At 39.6% G+C, this 26630-nt stretch overlaps 4 protein-coding genes across 11 annotated transcripts in view; 2 read left to right on the top strand and 2 right to left on the bottom strand.

The window, feature by feature from the left end:
- Positions 1-3147: 3147 nt before the first annotated feature.
- On the top strand, positions 3148-4761 carry LOC108111171 (cytochrome b-c1 complex subunit Rieske, mitochondrial). The gene is made up of 3 exons (XM_017220554.2): positions 3148-3341; positions 3895-4274; positions 4449-4761. The coding sequence occupies exons 1-3, from the start codon at positions 3248-3250 to the stop codon at positions 4665-4667; spliced, it is 693 nt and encodes a 230-aa protein (XP_017076043.1). The 5' UTR covers positions 3148-3247; the 3' UTR covers positions 4668-4761.
- Positions 4762-4800: 39 nt separating this feature from the next.
- On the bottom strand, positions 4801-5938 carry LOC108111165 (myb/SANT-like DNA-binding domain-containing protein 4). Its single transcript, XM_017220543.2, has 2 exons — positions 5488-5938; positions 4801-5409 (listed from the first exon to the last, which is right to left on the bottom strand). The coding sequence occupies exons 1-2, from the start codon at positions 5834-5836 to the stop codon at positions 5012-5014; spliced, it is 747 nt and encodes a 248-aa protein (XP_017076032.2). The 5' UTR covers positions 5837-5938; the 3' UTR covers positions 4801-5011.
- Positions 5939-6138: 200 nt separating this feature from the next.
- LOC108111021 (rab3 GTPase-activating protein catalytic subunit) lies at positions 6139-23606 on the top strand. The gene is given in 6 exon segments (XM_017220339.2): positions 6139-7534; positions 7834-8006; positions 22089-22630; positions 22689-22918; positions 22975-23364; positions 23366-23606. Coding segments are annotated over 6 exon segments (2766 nt in total). The 5' UTR covers positions 6139-6214; the 3' UTR covers positions 23477-23606.
- Positions 11030-26630, bottom strand: part of LOC108110991 (leucine-rich repeats and immunoglobulin-like domains protein 3) — a 53466-nt gene continuing 37865 nt past the window's right edge. For 7 of the 8 annotated variants that reach the window (XM_017220310.2, XM_041819330.1, XM_041819326.1 and 4 more), the window contains 3 exons: positions 17184-17393; positions 16068-17018; positions 15339-15773 (listed from right to left, as the gene is read on the bottom strand). In XM_017220310.2, coding sequence (XP_017075799.2) covers positions 15354-15773; positions 16068-17018; positions 17184-17375 — 1563 coding nt within the window. In that variant the 5' untranslated portion in view covers positions 17376-17393 and the 3' untranslated portion in view covers positions 15339-15353. Of the gene's footprint in view, positions 11169-12201; positions 12598-12860; positions 12986-13591; positions 13731-14387; positions 15062-15338; positions 15774-16067; positions 17019-17183; positions 17394-26630 lie in introns of those variants that run through there. The other variant, XM_017220303.2, reaches the window with a different exon arrangement.

Here is a 26630-nt window from a genome sequence, read left to right on the forward strand (position 1 = left end):
ACCATTAAATTTTCTTTAAGCTGTACTAGATCAAAACCAAAAACCAATAGCACAAGGAGAGATTTTCTATTTTTAGTTCATTTTTCCCTTCCCACAACCTACTTTTCCATCCTAATCATCAATAAGACATTAAATACCAGAGGGAAATACCAAGAAAACTGACGGCCTGCTTAAAACCCCGATGAAGGATCATTATTCACACGCCTTAAAGCCATCTCCCTTACGGTCCATTCAATAATAAAATATGAAAACAAACAAGGCGCCCATTGTCATGGTCACCTAATCCGACTGGCCAAAAATGGCCAGCTTCTTGAGCTCCTTTTGGCCAACTTAAAAAAAAGAGAAGAGAAAATAATCATTTCAAATGCAAAACCCAACCGGAGGAGATGAAGATAAAGAAGAGGACCCAAATGACCGCCAGCTGTGCCAAATTCTTGGATCCAAGCACCGCTGCACATGCCACAACTCTCCATAATTTTTCTTCTCGACCTTCTTGCGGCTTTCTTGCCCCGCCTGATGCTGCACAGATGATTCAGATTCATTTAATTTTCCCTTTTTTTTGGTAAATGGTTAAAGTCAGTGCAGGGAACGGGGTATATATGTATATATATAGATATATAGGAGTAGGCGTGGCAGAGCCTCCGCATCTGGGAAAGACTGTCAGTCAGTCAGGGAACTCTGAAAACTTTTGCCTGCCACGCACAATTTTCCACTTTCAACTTTTCCAAGGGGGGGGTGCTCTTCTTCGGCAAAGGTATAGGAACTTGTGGGTGGGCTCAGCTTTATGCTTGGCTGATGTTGCGATAAGCAGGCTATGTCGTCGCTGGTACACTGGAAAAAATTATAAAAAGAAAACAAATTTAAATAAAAACATGTCATACAAAATGTATTTTTTTAAATTTAATATTAATTTGATTTTAAAGGGGACTAATTGGAATTCAATTTTTTTTAATAAGAAACACTAGTTATTTTCCTCAGTGTATCTTGCCACTGCTGTCGCAGCCGCAACGCTGCACACGCCACACAGAAATGGGTGAAAAGGAGGTGGAGAGCTGTGTTGGGTGTAAAGAAGGGGCGGAAGGGACGGAAAGGGCATGAGTTGCCCTGGGGCAGGGATGAAACAACGTTGTTGTTGTTGCTGCTGTTGTTGCTGCTGTGTAGTTGGCGCCAGTTTCCCATGTAAAAGTTGCTGAAAAGTGTAACGCAGTCGAAGCTTGACAGAGTTAAAGTGGATAGGGGATGCGGTTAAGTTTCGGAGTTTGGAGGGGGAAGGCTTGTGGTGGTTGCGGGGTGGGTGGAAAAGGAAAAGGAAAGGGCAGATGCCGTTGCCACGTCGCCTACGCGGCATAGTTTCAACTTTCCTGGTCTAGCACTGTACGAATATTTTGGCAATATTGACTTGAAGATGAGTTTGGACTGGGTTAAGGGCAACATAAAATATTATTAAATTTAGAAATAATAAAAATATTAAACATGATTCTGGATTAAATGCCATATTTTCGCTTTGCCTTTTTATAATATAGTTTCCAAAATAAGAAGAGTATCTCCCTGTCCACCTAAGAATCAAATTTTGAAGTTTGTTTTTGTTTTTGGCAAAAATTCACGCACTTTTCCGTAGTGCCCTCCGTGCAGGGACCCCCTTTTTATGTGTGCGTGTTTTTGGGCAAGTACATAGAGGCGCCGTTATGTGCGCAGATTTTCCTCCTCCGGCTGGAAAATAGTCCTAGACTCCATGAAAGGCATGAGGATGATGGCATATTTTCGCCTTCACTTTCACTTGCCACCTACCAGATGAAAATCGAAAGAGAAGAGCAAAGTGAGAGAGGGGGGCGGCAGCAAACTTTCGACATCAAAAAGAACTACTTTCGATAATCACAGGACTGGCGCCAGAGGAATTACATTTCAGGCGGCTGTGCGGGAGAGTTTTCCACGCTTTTTACTGCCACCATGTTGGGCGTTTTTTTGGTTTTAAAGTTTGGCCAAGTTCGAGCTGGTAGATGGTATATATTTTATGCTCATAACAAATTCCCATACTCATTTCCATTTTCATTTCTCTCTTTAGTCTTAGCTATTTTTTATGCAATTTTTTATTGGCATTTTATGCGTTGTATGAGATCAGCCGTGGGATAACATTAAATCAAGAGGTTCGCTTATTAATTAAACTAAACGAAACCATCCCTGAAGTTAAGGAGGAACATTAAATGACATCATGATGCTGCCCGAGGGGAAAATGGAAAAGTGCAGTGGAAAAACTACTTTATTGTAAAAGTCCGGTGGTTGGTCTTTGGTTATCTTTGTCCAGAAGTGGCGGTGGTGCGTTTGACCAACCGGTTTGCCATGGAAACCCTTTTTCATCTGAGGAAAATCCAAGCCGTTGCAGTTCCCAATTTAAAAGGTAGTTTCACTTTGACGGGGTTGGAAGCTGGATATTATCTTGTTGGGGGTTAACCGAAAGGGGGATGAAAGGACTGAATGGCAAGGTGAAACAAATGCATTTTCATTTAACAAAGGATACTACTTTCGAAGGGAAATGCATGGCAATTTAAAATTTAAATAATAGATGAAAGTGTCTCTTAGAGGGCTAAACTGGTCTTAAAAGAGAATTCCATTCCATTGAATACAATATAAACAGGTTTTTAATGGCAAAAAAAATAATAATTTTGACCATTTTTCCTAATGGAAGGACCTTTATCAATATTTAAATTCCTTCTTTATTTTTCAAAGATTTATTGAATATCCTGGTATAATTTTACAGGATTCTGGATTAGTGAAAAGTATTATAAATTGCATTCATCAGGATCTCGCCTGCCTTATGTTATATTCTTCAAAAATCACGAACTTCCTGATAAAATAACAAGGTCCGGCGATAACAATAGATTGTTTGAGAGAATTAAAGGATTTCAAGTTTCCAGTCATTAAAGACAAAGTAATTGAATGGGTTTGTTTCTATTCTAAGTTTAAAAAATTGTACATTTTTGTTTTTTAAATAAAACCGTTTTTAAAAACCCGTTACAAAAATAGATCACCATCTCTTGATATACACATAGCTACCACCTTTTAACACTGAGCAATAACCCCTACCATCTCTAAATTGACAAACAGCTGATTGCGCCCGAAACAACAGCCCTGAAGTTATCGTTTGCAACCCTGCGCACACACCTGGCAACGCTGTTCTCAGCAGGCAGAGACGAAAACGACAAACGTCGAAATTTTCGTGATCATTTATTTTTAAAGGAAAACATACAAAATGATGAACGCCGTGTCGCGTGCTTACGTCAGAGGCGGAGCCCAGGTCCTTTCCACAGGATTGAAGGCATGCGGCCCAGCCGTCAATGCGATGGGTAAGATTCTCCAAGGTGGATTTGCCAAGGTACCAGCGAAAAACACAACCATTACATAATGAATGGAATGCCAAAAACCCGGAAAAACTTGACTAAAATCTAGGAAATGCCGCTAGGATTCAATTTGCAATAAGCTTCAAGGAGTATTGGCAAATTTCCTTACGTAATTTCAACATAACCTCCTACAATAACAACAATCAGCAGGAGTACCAAGCACACCCAACATTCCCATCGCACCTATGGGATATAGACAGTCGATGTTGAGCAAACTTGGGATACGGTATCTTTGAGATTGATAATAATATCCTGTGAAGTTTTGTAAAAATATCTTTTAAAACTAGAAAGTTTTGGACGAACTAAACCTGACAAGCTATTGGAAGTTTGTTTTGAATCATGTTAAAACCAAAACAGTATGGTCTATAATATATAATGAGTACTAAGTCCCAAGATTCTTTCTATTTCATTGACAAACAAAAAAATTCAGTTTTTCACAATCAAAATATCTCTACAAGAAATCTTTAAAGATATTTAATAATATCCTCTGTTATTCCAGCTAACCGCCAGGCACACACCGACCTGCAGGTGCCTGACTTCTCGCCATACCGCCGGGAATCCGTGAAGGACGGTCGTCGACGCAACGAAACCGCCGAGGAGCGCAAGGCTTTCTCCTACTTGATGGTCGGTGCCGGAGCCGTGGGTGGTGCCTATGCCGCCAAGGGCCTGGTCAACACCTTCATTGGATCGATGAGCGCCTCCGCCGAAGTCTTGGCCATGGCCAAGATCGAAATCAAGCTGGCTGACATCCCTGAGGGCAAGTCGGTTACCTTCAAGTGGCGTGGAAAGCCACTGTTCATCCGCCATCGTACAGCAGCAGAGATCGAAACCGAGCGAGGAGTGCCCACATCCACGCTGCGCGATCCGGAGACTGACGATGTAAGTAGCATGGAGTGGAGAGATTTTTATGGCAAAACACCGAAGAAGTGGACTTAAATCAGAGTTTGGTCTAACCTTTCACTATCAAGTTGCAAACGTAAAAATCTATCCATTCCATTATTACTCTATAAACATAGATAATTTCATTAATATTGTTTTTCGACTCTCCTTTAGCAACGTGTGGTCAAGCCCGAATGGCTGGTGGTCATCGGAGTGTGCACGCATCTTGGCTGTGTGCCCATTGCGAACGCCGGTGACTGGGGTGGCTACTATTGTCCCTGCCACGGCTCCCACTACGACGCCTCTGGAAGAATCCGCAAGGGACCGGCGCCCCTCAACTTGGAGGTTCCGACCCATGAGTTCCCCAACGAGGGACTCCTCGTTGTCGGCTAGAGAAGCAACACCCGCAGCGCTGTTATCGTTTAAGCCCCAAACTACATAGTGAATGGATCGATGTAAATTAATAAAAACAACCAAACAAAACGGCCGAGCATAAACGAAAAATTCAATCGAAATTGAGGAGGGATAAGTCTTAAGGACAATGATGTGTAGTCACTTTATTCAGCTTAACGTGTTAAATAATGAAAAAAATTAGCGAATATAGTAAACTAACATACAAATTTAAATACAACCTTTAAATACTCCTTTGTTGAACAATAATGAATAGTTATTATCATCAATTTTACTATTCTTTAATATCTTGTGTGATGTAAAATTAACTGTGACTAGTTTAGGAGTTACTTCGAATACTTTCCATTGATATTTCCTTCCTTTTCCTGAATTTGTATTTCGAGAAGTTTGTTCTGCAAATGCATATTTGCAATTTCCACTTTCACCTTTTCTATATCTAAATTGTACTTCTCCATTTCGAGTTTTCTTTGTGCCAGTTGAATTTTCTGCACTTCCATCTCAAAAATATGTTTTTCGACTGCTCTGGAGTTTTCAGAACGATAATACTTCTGCTGCAGCTTAAGAAGAGCTAGCTTTTCACCCATCAGGACGTTTGTGGAGGAATAGTCTTCCATTTTATGGTCAACTCTGATATTGTTAACAAAATTATTGCATGTCTCCGGCTCAAATTTTATTTCACTAGGCGTGTGCATGCTGTTGTATTCTGAATGCAAGTCAATGCTACCTAGAAAAAGATGATTTATATTTAGGTTTAAGAAACTGGATTAAAATAAATTATATTTCTGTGGCTTTCTTTACTCACTTTCTTCATCTCTAGCAGCCTCGGCCAGCGATGAAACTGCTGAAATGGACAGCTTATGTTCAATTCGCTGTATATCATCATCACCGTTTTCACTTGGGGTTTTTCGTCGTTTTAATCGCTGGTTATTGGTATATTTTTCCCGTAGAGCCTGCCATGGGCGCTCCATACCCGATTGAAGAGCAAAATCCGCTGCAATTTCCTTCCACGCCTCAGCTTTTTTGCCCCATATAATCGAACCAGTCTCTTTGCTTTCGATTACATCTTGATGCACTAGAATCAGGTTATTTAAAATCTTTTCCTCACTCACTGTGAAGTTTTTCAAGCGAGTTCTTTTACTAATTCCATTCATTTTAGTTTTCGTTAGTAAATATAAAATTAATAATTTTGGTAAACAAAGGTCAGCAGTTAGATGTAGACAGGTGCTACCACCTCATTGTTATCTTCGCAGGGATGGAGAACAACTAGCGGTATAAAAAGTATAAAAGTAATAAAAGTTGTGACCAAAAATGTTTTTGATATTAAATACAATTATTTTTTTTTAATAATATTGTTTATATTTATTATTTTTTAACGAAAAGAAACATTTCATGTTATCCAACACTAAACTCCTGCGCGAAGGCAAATATCAGCTGATAAACCTTATTTTAATGGTCTGGCAATACTGCCTATTGTTTTCTTAGTTTGTTGTCTTTTGTTGATATTCGCGTTAAAATATTTTGGCATTAAAATGGCCGAGGAAATCGACGATAATGATTTTTACCGAGAAAACTTCAGTGCCGACTCGGATTGGGAAGTGTTCAACGCTCAGCTTGGCGAGATCCTACAGAAATGGGACGTATCCGCGGAATCTGACGTGGGCAGAAGTCTCAAAGCTGAGGAAATCTACACCTGCAAATGGAAAGTCAAAAGCGAAACGCTGGATATGCTGAAGAATGGCATATCAGTGGAGTATCATCAGGCTATCCTGAAAGACGAAGAACTATCCAAGGAGCAGATCAAGGAGAATAACTGCCTGCAACGCACAAATTGCCATCATGACCTTATATCGAGTATAAATAGTTTTGGTCCACCAATAAGAAGCTCCCAAGATTTGCATATTCTGGCCAGGATTTACGGATTGAGGAGATTTATTGTTTTGCATCCCGTAAATCCCAATCTAAACTATATGAAGTCCACATCCGAGTTCAATTTCTTTCTGAGCGCCATCGCCGTTGTATCCGCAGAAGTTCAGAGCGTGGTACCGATCTTTGTCCAGATCTACGATCCCAAATGGAACTTTTACACTGGCGTGGCTTTAGCTCCAGCTTTGAGAACCAATTTCAGACTCATTGGATTGGAGAAGGCTCCGCCAGAGTGTCGTTACCTGATGGGTCTTCTGACCCTTTTCAGGGAAAAGGTTCCCACTTCATATCCGCAGGCAGCCATGATCTCCGTTTGCACCACATATGCTCTGGATACCATGCGCATCCGCATGCCTATGTATGTGCCCTTTGATCATGGTCTTAGTTCTGAGGATATAGTTGTTGAAGGAGTGGTCGCTCCCCTGGAAGTTCAGCAATTTTATGCTCTACCACATGGCTATACACCCGAATCTTGTACAGAAATCTATCTAGTTTATACCTGGCCAGAGTTGTCCGAACACGTGGCTTTTGATAGCGAACAGAGAAGTGATTTTGTGCCCTCTAAGGCTCCGCTTGGTAAGGTTTACCTATCCGTTGAGGCCTCGTCGTATTTGTCTTGCTGTCTGAGAGACTACCAGTCTGTAGCCGAAGTTACTAGATCCTTGGAGTCATTTGTGGGCAGAAATTTCTCTGGTACTAGCAGTGGAGCGGAGGCAGGATCAAATCCATTGGATCGCATAACGGAACACAAGTTAACGCAGCGCAGGGATCGGAATTATGAGTTGCCTTCACAGGCGGGATTAACAAAGAGATTACCGGGTCCCATGACCGAAAGCGAGTTAAGTGAACTTTTGGCCTATCTTTTCCCCGATATGCATCCGCAAATGGCACTGTTTCCGTACAACAAAAAGAGTTTTAAGGATAAGGTAAGTTGAATTTGCAATTTAATTGAATTCTTAAACATTGTCATGTTTTTCCAAATTCCTTTATTTAACTTAAATTGCAATTTATTACCAATTAAGCTTACATTTTTGTTAAATTCTTATTTAATTATTGTAATTCAGTTAACCTTTTTGTAATGAAGTTTTGTTTTGAATGCAGGAGAAACCAATTAAAACTTTTTAATCCAATCAATGGAAATGTAAACTGTATACGATTAAAAGTGTAACGCTTGTAATGTAAGTTTACATTAATTAAACTTTTTTTTACCTCCTCCTTTTTCCAGTTTGATCCCATGCGTATAAAAAGCGCTGTTCCTGACTCATTGGCTTGTCGTCTTAGCTGTCTTTTGGCCACCTGTCACGCCCATTTGGGTAGTGTTGAGGGCATGGCACAAGTGTGGGCGGCATTTACCCGTCAACTTCGATTGCTGTGGGATAACTGCCTAACCGTTCCAGGGTAAGTGAAAAACCACAACGAATAGTAACAAAAATATGCTTTATTTGGAACTTGATGCGTATAAACTAAAAACCAAAACGAAAAATTAAACTTTTCATAAATTTTCTAATAAATTTAGTTTTGCTAATCTGTGAAGCCGCAAAGTTAACATTTAAATTGGATTTACATTTAACAATATAACGCACATTTATTATGGATTCGTGTGTACTAGAAGTCTAACTGTTTTGGTTTGGTGGAGTTTTTATCTTCCTCAAAATCGGTTGGTGTCTTCGTGCTAGAGATGAGCGCTGTCTACTATATCCTCTCATTAGAAGTTATATAATATATATATATATATATATAGTGTGTATATTTCTTGTTGGCTGGCAGTTTTCAGTGTCACCGACTATCATAAAATATTCCTCATCTCTTGGTGTCTTGGTGTGTCTTTCTTTCTGTTTTCTTTTTCCAAGTGCAACTAAACTAAATTTAAGCACGTGCTTTCGTTTTGTTTCCTTTCTCCGTCTCCATGTGCTAAGGCAGTTTAATTAAGTTATAATTTTTTAACACTAAATTTGATTTAAAGTTTCTTACACTAAATTGGGATATTTGTTCCTCTACTTTTCCTTTTGCTTGCTTTACAAGTGAAACATTTAACGGAAACATAATTTGAGTTCGTTCTTTGAATTTATTGCCTACGGTTTTATTGGAATATTTATTCTTGTTCTAAATAATTGCTCCCGTTTTCCACCTAAATTGTGCTTACTGTTCTAATGCTCAAAGCCATGTCTATAACTGATTTGTATTAAGGTCTAAATATATAGAGTAAATATAGAATATAGATATTAGCTTACATCACTAAGTATCTAGTGCCAGACATGGACATGTTGTGGATTTCCAAGGAAATCCGGCCCACGGGCACTAAATATTGTTAACTGTCAACTGTGTTTCGCCCGGACTTGTCCGGACTGTTTATCCGGACGCATCCCTCCAACGATAAAGATAATGATAATGCTTAAATCAAAATCGTTTCAAAACGCTTAAGCCTATACATTTTTTCTATATACAATGATATACAGGCGCTCGACTATAAAGGAAACCAAAGAAATAAAAATAAAAAATACAGAAAATATCTTTTTAATATATTGTTTTTATTAAAAATCTTACTAAAAATTAGAAATCATAAAAATAAGAAAGAACTTAGCACGCAAATGTTTCGATTGAAGTTTCTGTACAAAACGAAGTGAAACAAGTCGAGACTTAAAATCGATTTCAAACTGAAACTGACTTCAATATGAGTTAAATTAATAAAAACTGTGTTTTAGGCAGTAAAATGGTTTTGGTTGGTTGTTCAAAAAACTACTGGAATGGGTTATCAGCTTAAGGCTGGGATAGACAAACATAGAGTGAAATATATAAATGATATTAATCAGAGAAAATGATAAAAGACTAGAGAATGTTTAAATTGGAAATGTTTTTTTTTAAAAGTTAGTTAAAGTACATGAAAACTTTCATTTGACCTATTACAAGTTGGTTATTTATTTCTCTTAACTATGTTGAAACTCTTTAAACTTGAATTATGTTTGTGTAAATTACAGCTTATAGGACTGGTTTTTTTTTGCTCATTCTAAATTATTTACATACATATTGGTTTTAACTCTTTTTGTTGTGCTATCTCAGCGACTTCTATGCCTGTCTATCCCAGCATTAAAACGACCTTCTTGCCTCCTTAAATGCTAGACTTTAGTTAATTCGATTTAATAGCTATTAAGTATAGTATTAGTACCATATTGACTTAAGTTGTAGTTCTTTGATTGCTCAACATTGATTCTGACGTTCAACTAATTGCATTAAAGAACTAGGGAAAGTTGGATTTATTGCACTCTAAACAGCATATAAAAATATCTATCTTTTTTTCTGTATTACACTTTAACGTCTGCCTATGTCATTGTTATGCATTATGCAGATTCCGAGAGGCCCCAGTGACAACAGCAACATCAAGAAGCTGCACTCAAAGCTTGGCCCATGTCTGCAGATGTGTCTGCTGATTCTGTAGCTTCTGTAGCAGCTTCTGTCCCAGTGTCAGCCAATGTCAAGTTCAGAGACAAGGACACTTCCTGCTCCTCCTCCTTCTGCTGCTTTTGCTGTTGCTGTTGCTGTTGCACTTGTTCTATACTCGACACAGAGGTGCTGGCCAAGGATGAGCTAGCTTCCTCCTCATCCTCTAGAGGTGCTACTGCTGTTGCTGCTGCTGCTGCTGTTGTCATAGTGGCCATCTCCTCCTCGCTTAGACTACAATTACATGTACAATTACAGCTATCACTAAACGTATGCGCCTTATAATTGCCGATGTTGCCGGTTGCATCATGATTATTACTGATATTATATAAAATATTGTTAGTCGTTGCCGTTGCCATTGTGGGTAACTGTAAACGGAAGGCATTGCTGCGGGGTAGTTGGCGTGTTGCTGCCGTGCTGCTGCTACTGCTATTGCTACTACTGTTGCTTGTGGGATGATGATAAATGATTTCCTGACGTTCATATTCGTTAAAATAGTTCTCAACAACAATGCCGCTTTCTGCTTCTGTTGCCTTGCTGGATGTTGCTGTTGCATCTTCTAGCGTTGCTGTCAACGAAGCCAACGGCGATTGTTGCTGGTTGCTGATGTTGCTGTTGGTGTTGCTGTTAGTGTTGCTGTTGTCAGTACTATTATGGAAATTGGCTGCTCGGGGCACCACATCGGGGGGCGAGGTGCAACGCTCTGTCTGCGGCATATAGTAGTGTAATCGTTGATGTTGCTGCTGTGCTGGCTGATATGGCTGCTCCAATTGCTGATTGTTTCTATGTCGTTGTTGATGTCGCTCATTTCTCAACTGTTGCAGTTGCTGATGTTGCTGTTGCTGTTGCTGTTGGTAATGTTGCTGTTGCTGTTGCTGCTGACGCCGACCATGCCCCCTGCTTTCTTGCCCCTCAATGGCCGGCGTCAGATATTGTCAGAAGATGCCGTCCCAGTTTAATACAACATTGAAATATCAGGACAACGTAAGTCGCCCTCATAATGGCACTAAACCGTTTCGCGTCGTCGGATTTCGGGCCATATAGATGTCCATGTCGTGATCCGTCCAATTGTCCGATGTATCGCAATAGTTGTTCAGCGTATGCGTCGATCCCGCCTGCGAGTACCTGCAATTTGCAATTTTACCAGCCAAAAACTTGTTAATTATATCGATTATATCAGAGATTCACTAGTGCAATACTAACGCATTGCCCAATGCGTTTCGTTCTGCTGTTTGTTGTTGTTTAATAAAATGCTCGAAACGAAGCGAAACGCAATTAAAATTAATGGAATCATTGGAAAATTCACACAACGGTCTGTGGGTTAGTGGTGAAAGGAATGCATGTACACAATGTAGTTACAGAATTTTTTTTTTTTTTGTACATGAATGAAAGTTTGATTTGATTGCGGCGATGGATAGTTGCCAATCAAGGCTGAAAATAAAGCTCAGCGAGGAAGTTGTTCGAAAGTATTTTTGGTTTTAAGCTCAATAAAGTTGGTTTACTGCATCGAGATATTAAATGGAAATTGTAATTACTTTTAAATGGGTCAGTGGATTACATTAATTACTGTTGTTAATAAAAAGAATATCTTTTGGTTAGGTAGGAGTATATAAAGAATAGAATCCAGTCAAAAATTATCTAAAAGTAGACATCTAGTCATCATGTTTGGTATAAAAAAGTTCAAGGTAAAAATATATAAAAAATGGCAAGAAATAGCCACAGAAAATTGATAAACAACCGATTCATTAATCAATATTTTTGTATTTTTCCCACGTTTTTTGAGAACCCATCGCCGAAAGAAATCTTTGTTCCCGTGTTAAATTTGACATTGAAATTTTTTTTTTAGGAGACGGTTTCTAATAAATCAAAGTCGCCCCGCCCCATGCATATAAAAAAAAGTTAATTAAATTAATGACCAACGAAAGACGTAAACCATTGAATTAAAAAAAACTTTCAACGCCAAAGTCGAAAACAAGAAACATAAAAGAAAGAATTGAAAGTGTAATTTGGGATGTGTGATTTGTGATCCGTGATAATAGTCTTAAAAAAAAAAGATCAAGAGTTTCTGACTTTGAGTGGGTGTGAAGTCGTTTTAATTTAGTTTGTTTTGTGATTTCATTTGTTTTACTGACTTTTTTTGTTGCGATGTTCTACTTACCGACTTCCCGGTCGATGGTTATGTATGTGGGTGGCGTTCAGCTGTTCGCGTGATCTGGATCGCGGTCGCGATCTTCGGGCGCTAGAGGCAATGCTTGCTGGTCCGCCACCGCCCACCATACCGCTCATGGCCATCAGACTGCTAACGGGCAGTCCATTGCCACCATTACCGTTACCATTGCCGCCAAGGCCACCGCCTCCTCCATTTCCGCCTCCATGTATTGAGCCCGCATACGATGCCCGGGACATTCGTTCCGAGGCAGCGGCCAACGATTGCCGGGATTGTCGCAATTCCGGCCTGGAATTTACCAAATTCGATGGGAAGGCACTCCCCAAATAGCCACGATGCGAATTATTCGAAAAACTGTGCTGCGACTGTCCATCCGCCAAGGATCTACTGTAGTTATGCATGTTCGTGTGTGTGCGTGTGTGTGTGTGTTTGTTGGTTTATGTGCGTGTGCATGTGTGGAATGCATAATCAAACAATGAAACAATCGAAACGAACGAAATAAATCATAACGAAAATAAACGAGAAGGCTTTTTTGTAAAAAAAAAAAAAAAAGGAATGCAGCAAGCTCGGAATGCAGGGCAAGCAAATGTTTGGTTCGCCGTGTGGATTGCTGAAGGTTGGACATCGAATACCGGAGGGGGATTACTCACCTTGATTTGCCCACTTTGCCAGGCATTCCGGAGAAGTGGCTACGCATATCATCTGGCTGTTCTACTGGATAGATCCGGGGTCTTGGTATCGAACGACCACTGTAGGCTGACACTTGATCCCATTCCTAAGGAAAATAAGAAATCAGAAGAAACGATTAACCATCTCTTTTACTTGATTGATGATACGTTGTTTCTTTTTTATAAGGGAGTTCCTTTAAACTCCTCCTTGAAACTTAAAACCACTTTAACTACTTAACTAACTCTTAACAGCTCTCCATTTCATAAACCCAATTAAGAATTTTCACCTCACATATCTCACTAATCAGTTATTACTTTACATGAAGATTTAGAGCAAAAGCAGCCTTGCCAAAAAACTAAACAAAAGATGGCAAATCTGTAACACTTTTAGTATTTATCTTAGCTGTGCTCCATTTAATTTGTTGTCCTCCATAAATACAATCAACAGTCATCAAATCGCGTCGCTGCCAATTTCCCGTAGTCATGGTCTAACCATCCGACATACCCCATTCCTATATAGCCAACTATCTGACAATCCGGACAGCCAGTCAGCTAGTCAGCCAGTCAACCAGCCAGCCAGCCATTTATATAGTTAGTCAGCCAGCCGGGAGCCAGAAGTGGCAACAATTTCTTGGCAAGCTTCTCTACCAGTTAAGCCAACAGGGGTTACGGAGTGTCTTGGCGGAGGCGGGGCTGGGGGCAACTCTACTCACCTTGTGATTGTTAAATGCCGATAGCGTTGCAATGGAGCCAAGTGGTCCCGGTGAACCGGTCGGACCGCAGCAATTAACGGGCAGACCTCCAATTGGCAGCGGGCTCTTCTGCTGGCTGTTCTGCAGTTTGCGGGAGCGTCTGCAAGAAAAAAAAAAAAGAAGATTTAGTTTAAGAATGAAATAGGGGTCTTAAATACCCTTGCCAAAGAAATAATTGCATCATTTATCTTCTAACAATTAGTGAAAATTGGATTTTCTAATCCTTCACTGAAACGTTTCTTCAAGTTAATTAGAGGCTTAAAGAAGTGGGTTACGAATTTAAGACCTTTCCAAAGCTCTTTAAACTTAAGACTATAACTCTGAGTTTAACCATTAAGTGTAGAAAGTAAAAATATATAACTAAAAGGTAAAAAGTGGAGGCTTTAAGTGTAGTTTTAGTTTAAAGGCTAAAAGTCTTTAAACTACTTTAAGCCTTACCAAAGTTTGTTAAACATCCAACAAAAATTACAATAACCTTCTAAAGAGTATATCGAGGTTACAGTTCAAGATGATGAAGTGTGTAGATACTATGCAGAGCATAAAGCGTAACAAATTCTACGCAGTACCTACGATGGGGCAAAAATAGACTGTATAGAAAAGTGGGAACGACTTAAGGACCTTCGATAAATCAGCCAGCCACTTTGCACAGCAATTGGCTTTGTCCGTGGCTCAGTTGTTGGGTAATAACTCTTTAGATAAAATGGAAAGGAGCGAAATCTGAGGAACTAGAATAGGTATACATAGGATAGGAACCCACCTGCTGGCAGCAATGAAGACAATCACGGCCACAATGATGGTGCCACAAATAGCCGCACTTGCTGCAATCGTTATCTTGTCCATATTGGAAGCCTGCGAGGCAACAGTCCGAACTTCTCGACACTGTTGATAGGGCACAGTTTCTGGGGTCACATGCAGTTCTTCCAGCGAGATGACGCACACAATGATGCACTCCTGAGCCGGAACATTCTTGATCTTGAATTCACGTTCACTGGACTCCAATGGTGGTCCCTGCTTAAAGGCCTTCTCACCGAACAGTCGATATACAACACGGAATCCAAGGATATTCGCTGTGTCCGAATCCCATTGGATGATCACGGAACTATCCTGACGGAAAGCGTGCTTCACCTGCACTTCATTGGCATCGTCGATTCGAGTACCCCTTTGAGGTGGATAACCTAGGACCAGTGGCGGCCTTTGTGGCTTGTGAAGACCTCCTGTGCCTGCATTATTGCTATTGCCATTGGTCACTCCTTGTCGCCATCCGGGTGCCTGTTTGCCATTTCCATGACCCGTGGATGTGGATGAGGAGGAACTGCTGCTTGTGGTGATAGATGTAGCCTGAACTGTGCCTGTTCCATTGACAGAGAGATTCGAAGCTGGTGATGCTGTGGTGGCTGATGTCGATGTAGTTGACTTGGTGGGTAGACGAGTCTGTTAGAGAGATTTTAAAGATAGAGAAGGAAATATTAATACTAATGAATTCGAGTTTAGGATCCTCATATTTGGATTATTAATAACATATTCGAAGTAGTCTTTTTCAACACAAATTTTATGTTTTAAATTTACCATAAAATGTTTTCATATTAAACGCGAATAATTTATTAAAAAGGAGAATGAGTTAAAATTTATTTGATTTATCTGACAAAGTGTCGCTGAGGAACCGCCAATGTACGGACACTTTATGCCACCATGATATACTTCTCTTCGGTTTTATATATTTTTTTTATTTTATTTTTCCCTCAATTATTAAGTTAACGATGCCTCCTGGTTTTATCACCTGCCCACTCACCGTGCTTCGCCTGGTCGTTGGCTCCGTTGTGGTTATCGTTGTGGTTGTTGTGGGTGTCGTTGTTGTTGAAATGGAGCTGCTGCTCACACTGCTGGTCACCGGAGCTGAGGCTGCTGTTCCAGTGCCCACTGTACCCGTGCCAGTGCCCGTGCCCGTGCCTGTTTCATATTCCACGGAATCGGGGGAGGAGGGTAGCGTTGGCTTCAGGTTATCGGCCAGGCCGACGGGTCCCCGGAGGGCGGCATCGGCAATGTCCGGACAACTCAGCTCCTCTGGTTGAATTGAGTAGAAGCCTCGGTCCCGGAAACGTGGTGGGGTGCCACAAAACTGGGGATTCCGTTCGCGAGATGTAACCTGGAAAGGGAAAGGGAAAGTTGGCAAGTTAATGAAACGAACGTTAGCAAGTTTGCAAAAGGAACCAATCGGAAGTGGGCCATTTGGCAAACAAGTTTTATCAGGGAAAACATAAAAAAATGTGAGGTACTAAAGGTCTGGCACTGAATTGAAAATTGTCATTTGATTTTCATAAAAATATTAAAGAGGGAAAAGATTGTTGTTTGGATTCCTAACTTTTAGATTTTCCCTTAACCTGTTTTTCCTTAGAGACTTTGTAGACTATTCTATTATTCCATTCATTCATTCACTCACCTGCAAGTCACCATTCCGTATCCACTCGGCCACCCATCGCAGCTTACAGTCGCAGTGGAGAAATCTGCCTCCGAGGGAAAGTCCACGCAGTGTGGCATTCAGATGGGCAAAGGCGCCTTCGGGCACACTGCTCAGTGGATTTCCGTCCAAGGCTAGCAGTGTGATGCCCGGATTTCCCCGGAAGGCAGCCTCCGGTAGAGTGGTCAGCAGATTGAAGCCAATATCCAGGACGCGAAGCTCCTTCAGCGAATGAACAGCACCAATGGGAAATTCGGCCAGCAGGTTGTTGAGCAAACTCAATGAACTCAATGTTTTCCGAACACCTGCAAATGCTGTTTCACCAATGCTCTGGATTAGATTCCTTTCCAGATTCAAGGCAGTCAAAGCATCAAGCCCGTCGAAAACTCGTATACCACCCGATCCAGGCAGCTCTTTGATGCCATTCTGTGAGAGATCGAGAAAGGCCAAGCTCTTTAGACCCCTAATACTCTCTGGCACCTTTCGTTGTTTGGTTCCCTTCAGATTTAGGTTCTTGAGACTCTGTTCCAGTCCCCTAAATGCATTGCTAGCCAGGGTAACATTATTATCGTTCAACTTTAACGTTGACAGCTTTGTCAGACCCACAAAGGCATCGTCGGGTATGTGAGTGAGTTGATTTTTTGACAAATCCAACAGGTTCAGTTTGCCCAGAACTTTTAGTGCCTCCACTGGCACATCGGCCAGTAGATTATCCTGCAGATTGAGATTCCGCAAAACTGATTCCTGCCCCTTGAAGGCACCCGACGATATCCTCTGAATGCCACAGCTTGAGAGTTGCACATTGTGCAGGCTCAAATTGCTGAAAATGGCCTCAGGGAGCTCTGAAATCGTGGAGTTGTTGACGTACAGCAAATCCACTGGCTTCAGTCGTGCATGAGTGTTCATCGCCTCCAGAAGTTGAGGAAAGTCCACCTGAAAAAGGAGATAAAGTAAAGTAAAATACACCGCTTAATAAGTGGTTAAGGTTTTTAGGTACTTAAGGGATTGTTTACCAGGATTTCTACTTTAAATTTTTGAAAATTAAATTAACTTTAAGATGCTTTTCTAATAAATTTCTATCGGCAGCAACTCTCTCACCTGATCACATTGCACGGATAGCTCCCTGCCCAGATTGTAGGCACAGATGCAGCTTGTCTGCAGGTCAGGCACATCCCTCTGCCAAGGACACTGTGCGTGGGCCAAGTCGACCCTACCCAGGATTAGTGGAAGTAGCAGGAGCAGGGGCGTGGTCGCTGCTGATATAGCTTTTGTCGTTCGGCCTGGTCTCATCTTGGTGCCGGCATAGAGCTGCAAATAAATGGTAAAAGAAAAAGAGAGAGAGAGAGAGAGTGAATCTCATGGCTCAATGAAAAAGTGAAGGTTGTCTAGTCCAGTCGGGCCATAAATTACCCAATTAATACTGTCGCCTGGCAGGCAAATCTTCAAACCCTCCCCCTTGTTCTCTAGTTTCATTCAATGGTCAAGATGGTCAAAGCTGTGGGATTTGGGGTGGGAGTTTATAAGACAGGAAGGTGCACAGAGAGAAATCTAAAGCGATATGATTTTAATCAAAGAATTTTCTGTTGATTTTTTCTTTATATTTCATAGAATATCCCAAGGTTATAGGTTTATGAAAGGCAATCTATTCTTTTTTTATTATCATAATTTCTAACATTTTTTCTAACTGCATGAGAAGTTGAAGTGACCCGGCTTTATCAATCAGTTTTGGCATGGGCTACTTTCAATTTCATTTTCATGCTCGTTAGACAACAAACAGTGCGTGAAAGGAGAGCCCCAACCTCCTTCTGATCTGATCCTTGGGGCAGTTTAGTTTTGATTAATTTGCCCGTCTGCCTGGCTGCGCCTGTCAAACGAGGTGCTTCACTTCCCAGTCACTTTTCTCGCTTTTCGTTACCCACTCCTCTTGGCACCATAAAATAGGCATAAAAACCTTAACTTGTTGGCCAGCGAAAGCAAGACATAGCGAAAGTAAATCCTTTTTTGCATCCCTTTTTTTGAGGGACTCTTTTCTCGAAACCACCGAAAAAAAAGTGTTACGCGGTGCAGCTTTTTGTTGGCCATTTAATTTAATTTGGACAACTCATAAAAAAAAGCACGTGATGTTCCCCACTTTTTCACTGGTTAACCAGCTTCCATTTGCCCCTTTTGTCAACCCCTTTTAACCCCTTTTTTGCAACTCTTTAGTCAGCCATGGCAAACAATGGCCGATGACTTAAGGGTCAGCAAAGAAGCTGTTGACCTTTTTGCATAATCATGAGTTATGATGACACACAGTTTTTGTTTTTCTTTGGCTCCTTTCTTTCACTTTTTCGGTTGTTATTGTTTGAGACAATTTTGTATTCTTGCAGATCATTGTTATATAATGTGATTTGAAGCAGAAATTTCAAGGGGTAAAAGAACAGGTGAATAACCTTTTATAAACAAAAGAAACTTGAAAATAACAAAAGATGTTTAAAACTGTTAAGTTTATATTAATAAATCAAATTTATGGAAATAAAAGATAAGAAATTGTGAAACAAAAATGTTTCCTCATTTCAGTTTTGTTTAGGAAAACGATTTCAATCTTTTCGTGATCTAATCAATCAATTTAATCAATTTTACTTGTACAAATTTCCCATATAATTTCCATTCAAATCAAAACTTTATGGAGATTTTACTCTGTTGCAAATTCAAGTTGCCTCTGCAAGTGGCGGATAAACCGCAGAATAATAATTAAACTGCACGCTTCGCTGCATTCCAAATAATAATCAACATTTTGTCTTTTGATTGATAGTTTTTTCTTCATCTTGCCAGCTGTGTCACGCCTCCCTGAATCCAAAAGATATAATATATATCGCCTCAAGGGAGAGGAGAGCAGGAGGCTGCTGAGGTTGATATTTCAATTGCCCGATGCGCCTGACTTCATTTTTCATGGCATTTTGGGCTGTCTCTTCCTTAATTCAACTTATAAATTGCATTACGTGGCTAAAACCGAAACCAAAAAAAAAAAAAAAAAAAAAAAACCAAAGGCAGAAAGATATTTCAAGCTCCACTGTGCATTCGCCAGCTCTTTCTCTTATGGCTATGGACCTATGGCTGGCTGGCTCATTTCTCGTTCCTCATTTCTCATTTCTCTCACTCAACTGTCTGGCCACAAATTTAATTAAAAAATTCTTGCACCATTTTATTCCCTTTCTTTTATTCGCTTCCAGTCGCCTTTTGTTGTTTTTCTTCTGCGTATTAATTGCATCACTAAATTTTTTAATGCGCGAAAAGTGCGAAAATTGCAGCTGGAAAACAAAGGAAGAACTACTGCAGCACAGCCACTGGCTGAGTGAATAAATGAAAAACGAATCAAGTACAGTTGTGAATCGAGAAAAAATGCAACTTAAAAAATATATATAAGCTAATAAGTTACTTTAAAAAAATACTCTTTAAATAATATTTCAAAATTTAAATAGTTTTTGGCTGGATTACTTTTTATAAAATATTTTTAGCTTGCCTTAAAAGATTTCTTATAATTTTCTACCACTAATAAATATTTATTTTAATTATTTTTTATTTAAAATAAATCTTAAAGTAGCCTAACCTTTTTTTCTGACATTTTTAAACTCCTCCCCAGGGTTTCTACAAAAAATGCAACTTTTTGTCTTCCCACCCGAAAAACTTGAAAGGTGCAAATGATTTTTCTATCCCTCTCACCTAGTTGTTGTTTCTTTTGTTGTGGCCGCATAATTATTCACTCTTTTTTTTATATATTTTTTTTTAGAAATTTTTTTTTGGTGGTCGCTGGTTTGGCAAATTTGCATTTTTAGACAATGGTCGAGCGGTTAATTTTTTTTCTTTCTGTTTTTGTTTTGCTTGATTTTTTTCCATCCACCTGCCTTTTGGGCCAAGTTGGGCAATCTTCTGCTCCCATCACACACACACACAAACACACCTCTAGGCACAAAAATGTTTTAATTGAAGTTTTATTTAACAAAAGCCGGGGAGTACTTCTTGGGGGCGTGAATTTGGGGCCGGCTCTGGGTGTCTGGGCTTAAGGTCGCATAATGCTGTTAAGCATTTAAGTGGATTAGAATTTCTGAGGTTGAAAAAAGTGAATTTGGTTTTTTTTTTAAATTTTTTTGTGGGGAAAAGTTGTCAATTGAAAAGTTTATATATAGATGGGATTATGTATATATATAGAACTGGTTGGTTGGATTTTGGGTTTGGAAAGCTGAGGTGTGGGTGCGTAGGTTGATAATCTTTTGGGTCAGCTTAGTCAGAGAAGTTAGCACAAAATTGGGTTGCTGTTTGAGCTTGGACCGATGAAGTTTGAAGCCCTTTTTTCTGGGGCATATTAATATTGAATTAACTTTTACCTTTACGAAATTAAGAGTGCTTAAAGGGGTTCCGCAAATGGGATATTGAAGGGTCATTTGATGGGCTTAATAAGTATTTCAAAATAACAAACAAAGCTGCGATTCTAAAATAGCTACATATTAAACCAGGCTCTTAGAATAATCCAATAAATTCCTTGATTATCTTTGTCTGCTAAATAAAATACCCTTAGCCTAAATCCCCTTTTAAATATTCCAGCTTTTGTCGTGTCATTTTGGCTGTAAGGCCAAAAAAAAACAATTTCCATTTAACCGCAGCTTATCCTTCTGACCATTCAAGTCGTCTAAATTGTTCTCTTGGCCACACAAAAATAAACGTAACTCGGGCTAGTTTATTGGAGCATTTCATGATGATGATGATGATGATGGGAATGGCGATAGGAAGAACCCAGAACCCAGGAAGCAGAAAACATAGACATAGAATTAATGACTTGAAGCTCATTTGATGTTTTTATTTTACTACAACTTAAATAAAAGTGTCGAGTAGAGATGGTCAAATGCTTATAAGAATGGACATTACCAAGTGACCAACATTAGGCCAATAAAAGCCAAAAGCCATTTGTCAGCCAGCTAAGAGTATCCTGCAGCATTGTTGACTGCAACTTTAGCCACTTTAAAAACCTTTTAAGCAGCTGCTACTGCTTCTGCCTCTGCTCCTTCCCTGCAGCTGTCCACGCAGTCACTAATAAGGCAACTTTTATGCAAATGCCAAGTGCAGGAGCTCTAGGTTTTCCACTACTTCTTTTTTTTTTGGCTTGGCCAACATCCGCTGTCGTGGTCCAAATAACTCACTTCCCCCCTTAATGCAGCACATGTACCCAAACACTCTATACTCTATACTCTTAAAGTTCGACGAACTCTTTGGGCTGAGTCACCTCCACTTCTCAAGCTCATTGGCTATGCAAGACCAGAGGGCCACGCACGCGTTGACAGCCATGATGAGCGTGAATATCAATTGGTTTAGCAGGAGGGCAAATGGGGGATAGATACACGATACACGCCCATAGTTTTGCCACATATATGCATGGCAGCTTGGACGAGTGCCCGCTTATAGCCGCCTTTGTCGGGTTTATTGTCAAGACACTGACTGACTGAGATTGCCTCGAAGAATGCTGCTGATATGGCCATGAGGCGGAGGAAGATTTGGCCCAGGTAATATAGAAGCCAAGACAGTCATGAAGAGTTGAGATTAAGATGCAGATGAAATCTTTAACGTATAATACTCAACTTGAATACTGCGATTCGAGGAAGTGAATTCTGATGCTGAGAAGTAATAGTAATCTAGATTATGACTTTGACTGAGTAACTGAGTTGATTTATAATAAAAGAAAATGCAAATTTAAGTTTAATTTTTGAAGATAAAGTTATAGACTGGAAAGGAAAAAGCTATTTGAAAATAAACTTAACTTTAACTAGCAAAAACAACCAAAAATAAATCTAGAAACTAGAATCTTTAACACCATTAACAAGATAAAGTGGAAGATTTAAGAAGTTACTTAAATCAAATAAAGCATAAAAATAGAACTAAAACAACATAAGCCTAATTAATTAAGTGAATGTATAAACACCTTTGCTTCTTCTCAACATGCTAACACCTTCAATTCCTCTGAATTTCCTCCAGAATTTCCTCTGGCTTTCCAGACACGCGCACCTGCCTCCTCCATCAGAAGCTTCAGATGCTCAACGTTTGCGTGGAACGTCGCGTGCAACGGGAGGCGAATAGCAAAAGAAAATCCGAGGGGATGGCAAGAAAAGCCAGCTCATTCGATGCGGAAGAGGAGGAGGATGATGAGGATGACGACGAGGGGGAGTTCTTTGATTGTGATGATCTGACTGCCGGTGCTGGTTCTCCAACGAAAGCTGTTCTTAGTATGAAACCCGAGGGTCGATTGCGGCGCTTGAATGACGAGCGATTGCTGGAGGAACCCGAGGAGTATCTTTATATCCCAGAAACACAAGATCCTGTTCCCAAAACCGAGGATCAGCTACAGGATGATGCTGAGGTTATGCTGAAACTGGGACCTGGTTCTGGTTTAACTACCCAAATGATGTGCACTTCCTTGCTTTCTGATATGGAAGCGTTTAAGGCTGCCAATCCCAGGGGAACAATGGAGGATTTTATACGCTGGTACAGTCCGAAGGATTGGGAGGAGGTCACTGATGGTGAGAGTTGGAAATCTTTTAAAGAAACTTAACTTAAATATATAATCTTTTCTTCTAGAACTAGGTCAGGTTACTCATCAGTTGAGTATACGGATGACCACTGAGGGCAATACCTGGCAGAAGGTATGGGAACAAGCTCAAGCGGTTCCTGTAAGCAGACAAAGAAGACTCTTCGACGACACCAACGAAGCTTTGAAAGTTCTTCACTATATGGAGACTAGAAAAATGCACGAAATCTACAATTTGACCATAATTCCCCTACTGCATTCGGCTATACTAAAGCTAATAGTACTTAATTTTTAACTTTATAAGTTAATCTTTATTAATATAACATCTCTTTACAGGACATTCTTAGCAATGCCAAGGTGGAGGATTTATTTAGCCCACAGATTGAGCAACTTCTCACCGATCTCTGTCGACTCTCACGCTCTCATTCAGATCAACTTCCCTCGTTTAAGCCATTGTTAGATGACCTGGCCGAGTTGGAACGTCGCTTCTACCAATATAAATGCTTCGAACGGCTTTCGGGTTATCCACAAAAAAGTTCACTTCAGCAAGTCAAACTTCAGTTTGAGGAGATCTTACGCAAGGAGAACTGCTGTACTATTGTTAATAGAAGACTGACTGCAGCTGGCGATGGCACTTTGTATGATATATTGATACCCAAATTGGAGGAGGATATGTCTGATAGGCTGATCAGCAAGGATTATATCATTAGATTGGATGGTGATACTAAAGAGCACAGAGAAGGGCTTGTATTTGGGTCCACAGTTCATGAGGGCCATTGTCACGGGCGAGAAACTGAGACTATGTGGAGCTTTCACAGAGAGCACGGCTTTTGTCTAAGACAAGTTTTGTTTTTTGTAAGGAAATACTTTAAAAATTAATCAATTTGGAAAAGCTAAGCATGACATAATCCTACATGTAAAAGAAAAACTTAATAGAAGGTCTTAGAAATGAGCCTGTAAGAAAGCGAAGAAAATGGAAAAAGCTGGGAAAGACATGCATTTCCTTCTTCAAATTCCGCATAAACCCTAAAAAGTCTTGTAGATTCAAAGTTATTATAAATTTATATAAAAATCGATTATATATTATGCTACTCAAATTGGTGTTATTGGTGCTTTAAAAATAAAATAAAAATTCATAATAATCAAAGAAATTCCAGAATAACAACTTCCTTGCAATCTTTTAGCTTCATCTCCTTATTGTTTCGAGGGAATTGCCCTGTAAGATCTGAGGTCTCATATAATCACATAATCACTTCAGCAGCCGCAAGTCTTGAGGGCAAAAGAAATCCGCATGGAAAATTCCAGTTGAATGACAGGCAAGAAAAGCGAGGAAACCTCTCTTCAGCTACTTTTCCTCAACTAGCAAACTTTGGCCAGGCAATTGCCGAAATGCGAGGAAAATACCAGACTGGGCCATAAGCAAATTGTGGGCCATGTTTAACTGGAATTATTTTAAGCGCACACTTCAACTAGAGGAGCAGAAGAAGAAGGTTGAGCAGTTGGGCCAAGAAATCGCTAGAGAAAAAGGGGCGGGCATCGAGAGAGACAGAGAGACACATAAAACATTTCTCTATTGCTCCTTGGTCTTGCTGGTAATGTTTTCTCCACTAAATTACCTACGGGCAATAATTGTTTTGTGTACATGTCGGTTGTGCCCTGTTGTTGCCTCGTAAACTTTGCAACAATGTTTTCCACCAAACACTACGTTCTCGCCACTCTCTCGCTAGTTTGCTATTTTGCTAACCAAAAATATAAGAGTGTAAAATAAATTTGTATTTACTGCATTTTGAGGGCAGAAATTATGTGAGTGCCTGGGCATTTCGTTGCACTTGCACTCGGTGCTTAAATGCAGGGGATATGCTGCATGTTAGTGCCCAAAACTAACCTGGCTACCACATTCCACTCGCATCCATTTAAAGGCTTAAACTTTCTGGTAATGGGGTGCATGCAGATTAACTTTGCAACCTTATCGCATACTAAATTTCATGTGAGTTTTATGGGAAATAGTTTCAAGTTGGAAAGCTTGTTTTTGGGAAATTGGTAAAAAAAAGTTTAAGTAGTGAAAATTATTCAAGGATTTCTAGGGCTTAAAAAATATTAAAAGCTTAGCAAAATTATGATATGTAATATTTCAGATATCATACATAATTTTTAAAGATTTATCTGAAATTTATTTGCCAATAAACTTTATGATTCTCTCTTTGCTGAGCAATTTCCCCTTTTTTTTTGCTAGTGACACCTTGCAAATGATTTTATGACGCCATCAATCGATCCACCATCGAAGGACCACACTCGATGAATTTATTGTTCCCAGCTTTATGCGTATTCATAACTAGTGGCCATTCAATAAATCAATGAATAAATTGTGCAAACAAAAGTAAGCCAAACATATTTGAAACGATACTCGTATATGGAAAGGCAGTTATGTATTTTATGTACAAAGTAAATTCAATAAAATAATATTGCAAAAAAAAAACCCAAAGAGAAGCTTAATTAAATTCTTGCATTCAATTTGGCATGAAATGGTTTGATTTCGATGAGAGAGTGGGTGAGGGTGGGGCAGTGAAAAGTGAAGTTCGCTTCCAATTGATTTGCTGGCGGTTTTGTGGTCCACCTTCGTTTGTCTATGTTTGTGTGGATGTTACAATCTTGCTGATGCAGTTGAATTTTAATGAAACTTTTCCTCTTTTTTCTCCCGTTTTTGTGGAGAAAATTGAATTATAGCAAACTCACACACACACACACATGCCCCCTCTGAGTAGTTGCTCGTTGAGATTTTCAATTTTCTATTGAACCGACCAGGACTGAGAAATGGAATAAAATGAAAGAAATCTGTTGGATAAAAAAATCATAAAAGTAAAGTCCTTTTCCAGCGTGCAAGGGCGATTGCATTTCTACTCCAAGACATGAATTATTCAGCCAACAAACTGCAATGATAAGCACTCTTCTATAGCCCCTTCTGCGCTCTCATCATAATTTAGCTCAAAAAGCTCTCTCTCTCCCTTTCTACCAAAATTCACAATAAAATATGCAAAAGCCTCGCCAAGTGCCGGAGACCTTAAATAATAATAGGGCATAGTGAGATATCCATGGAAAAGCCGGCAAAGTAAGCCCAGACCCAGCTACCAACGCCGCTAAGCTGCACAAATTTGCATTTTCATTGCTGGAAAAACGAGCTGTAAAAAAGCCGAGCTGAACTGCGGCAGATTATAAGTTTCACAGCTCAATAATTAAAAGTAAGCAATAAAAAGAAGATTGCGATGGAAAATGGTGTGTTGGGGAAAATTTGGAATACTCTTTGATTTTCAAAGAGAAGATTTTAATTTATTTTTAACAACAAAAAAAGTATAAATAATAATATTTAATGTTTATTCCAAAAATATTTAGAATATTAATTTCTGAAGATGTAAATTTGTGTTTATTTTTTAAATATTTTTTATAATTATAATATTATTCAGTTAAGACATTTCCCTCAATAAAAGAACACAAATTTGTTCTTTTTAACATAAATAATATAATAATATATTCCCCCAAAATCAGAGCATCTCCTCTCTTAACAACCTAGACGGCACATGCATGAAAATCTTCCATTAAATGGAAAATTAAGCTTAAATCGTGGCAGAGCATCAACAACAGCAATAACAACAACAAGCTGAGGAGTGGCGACAAATTCAGGTGAAGGCAGGTGGGATTACTCGATGTCTTCTTTCATATTTCCCTGTCAACTGCACCACCAGCTCACCTGTATATATATATCTCTTCTTTATATATATATAAAGCATGTAAATTTGTATATTTGTGAATGCAATCTTGGGGAGCACGCGTCTTAAGCGGCTTATTACAAATTTTCTGTTGTTGTATGCATAAGTAAGGAGATGAGTTTAAATTATGAATACTTGTAGGCTGATTTAAGTGGCTCACCTGCCTGCCCTCTCGCATCATTTCACCTTCCCTGGCTGAGTCTTACGGCACTTGAGTTCTGCCAAAGTGCA

Source organism: Drosophila eugracilis, unplaced genomic scaffold (genome assembly GCF_018153835.1).
Source record: "Drosophila eugracilis isolate 14026-0451.02 unplaced genomic scaffold, ASM1815383v1 contig_575, whole genome shotgun sequence".
In the NCBI taxonomy this organism is placed as follows: Eukaryota; Metazoa; Arthropoda; class Insecta; order Diptera; family Drosophilidae; genus Drosophila; species Drosophila eugracilis.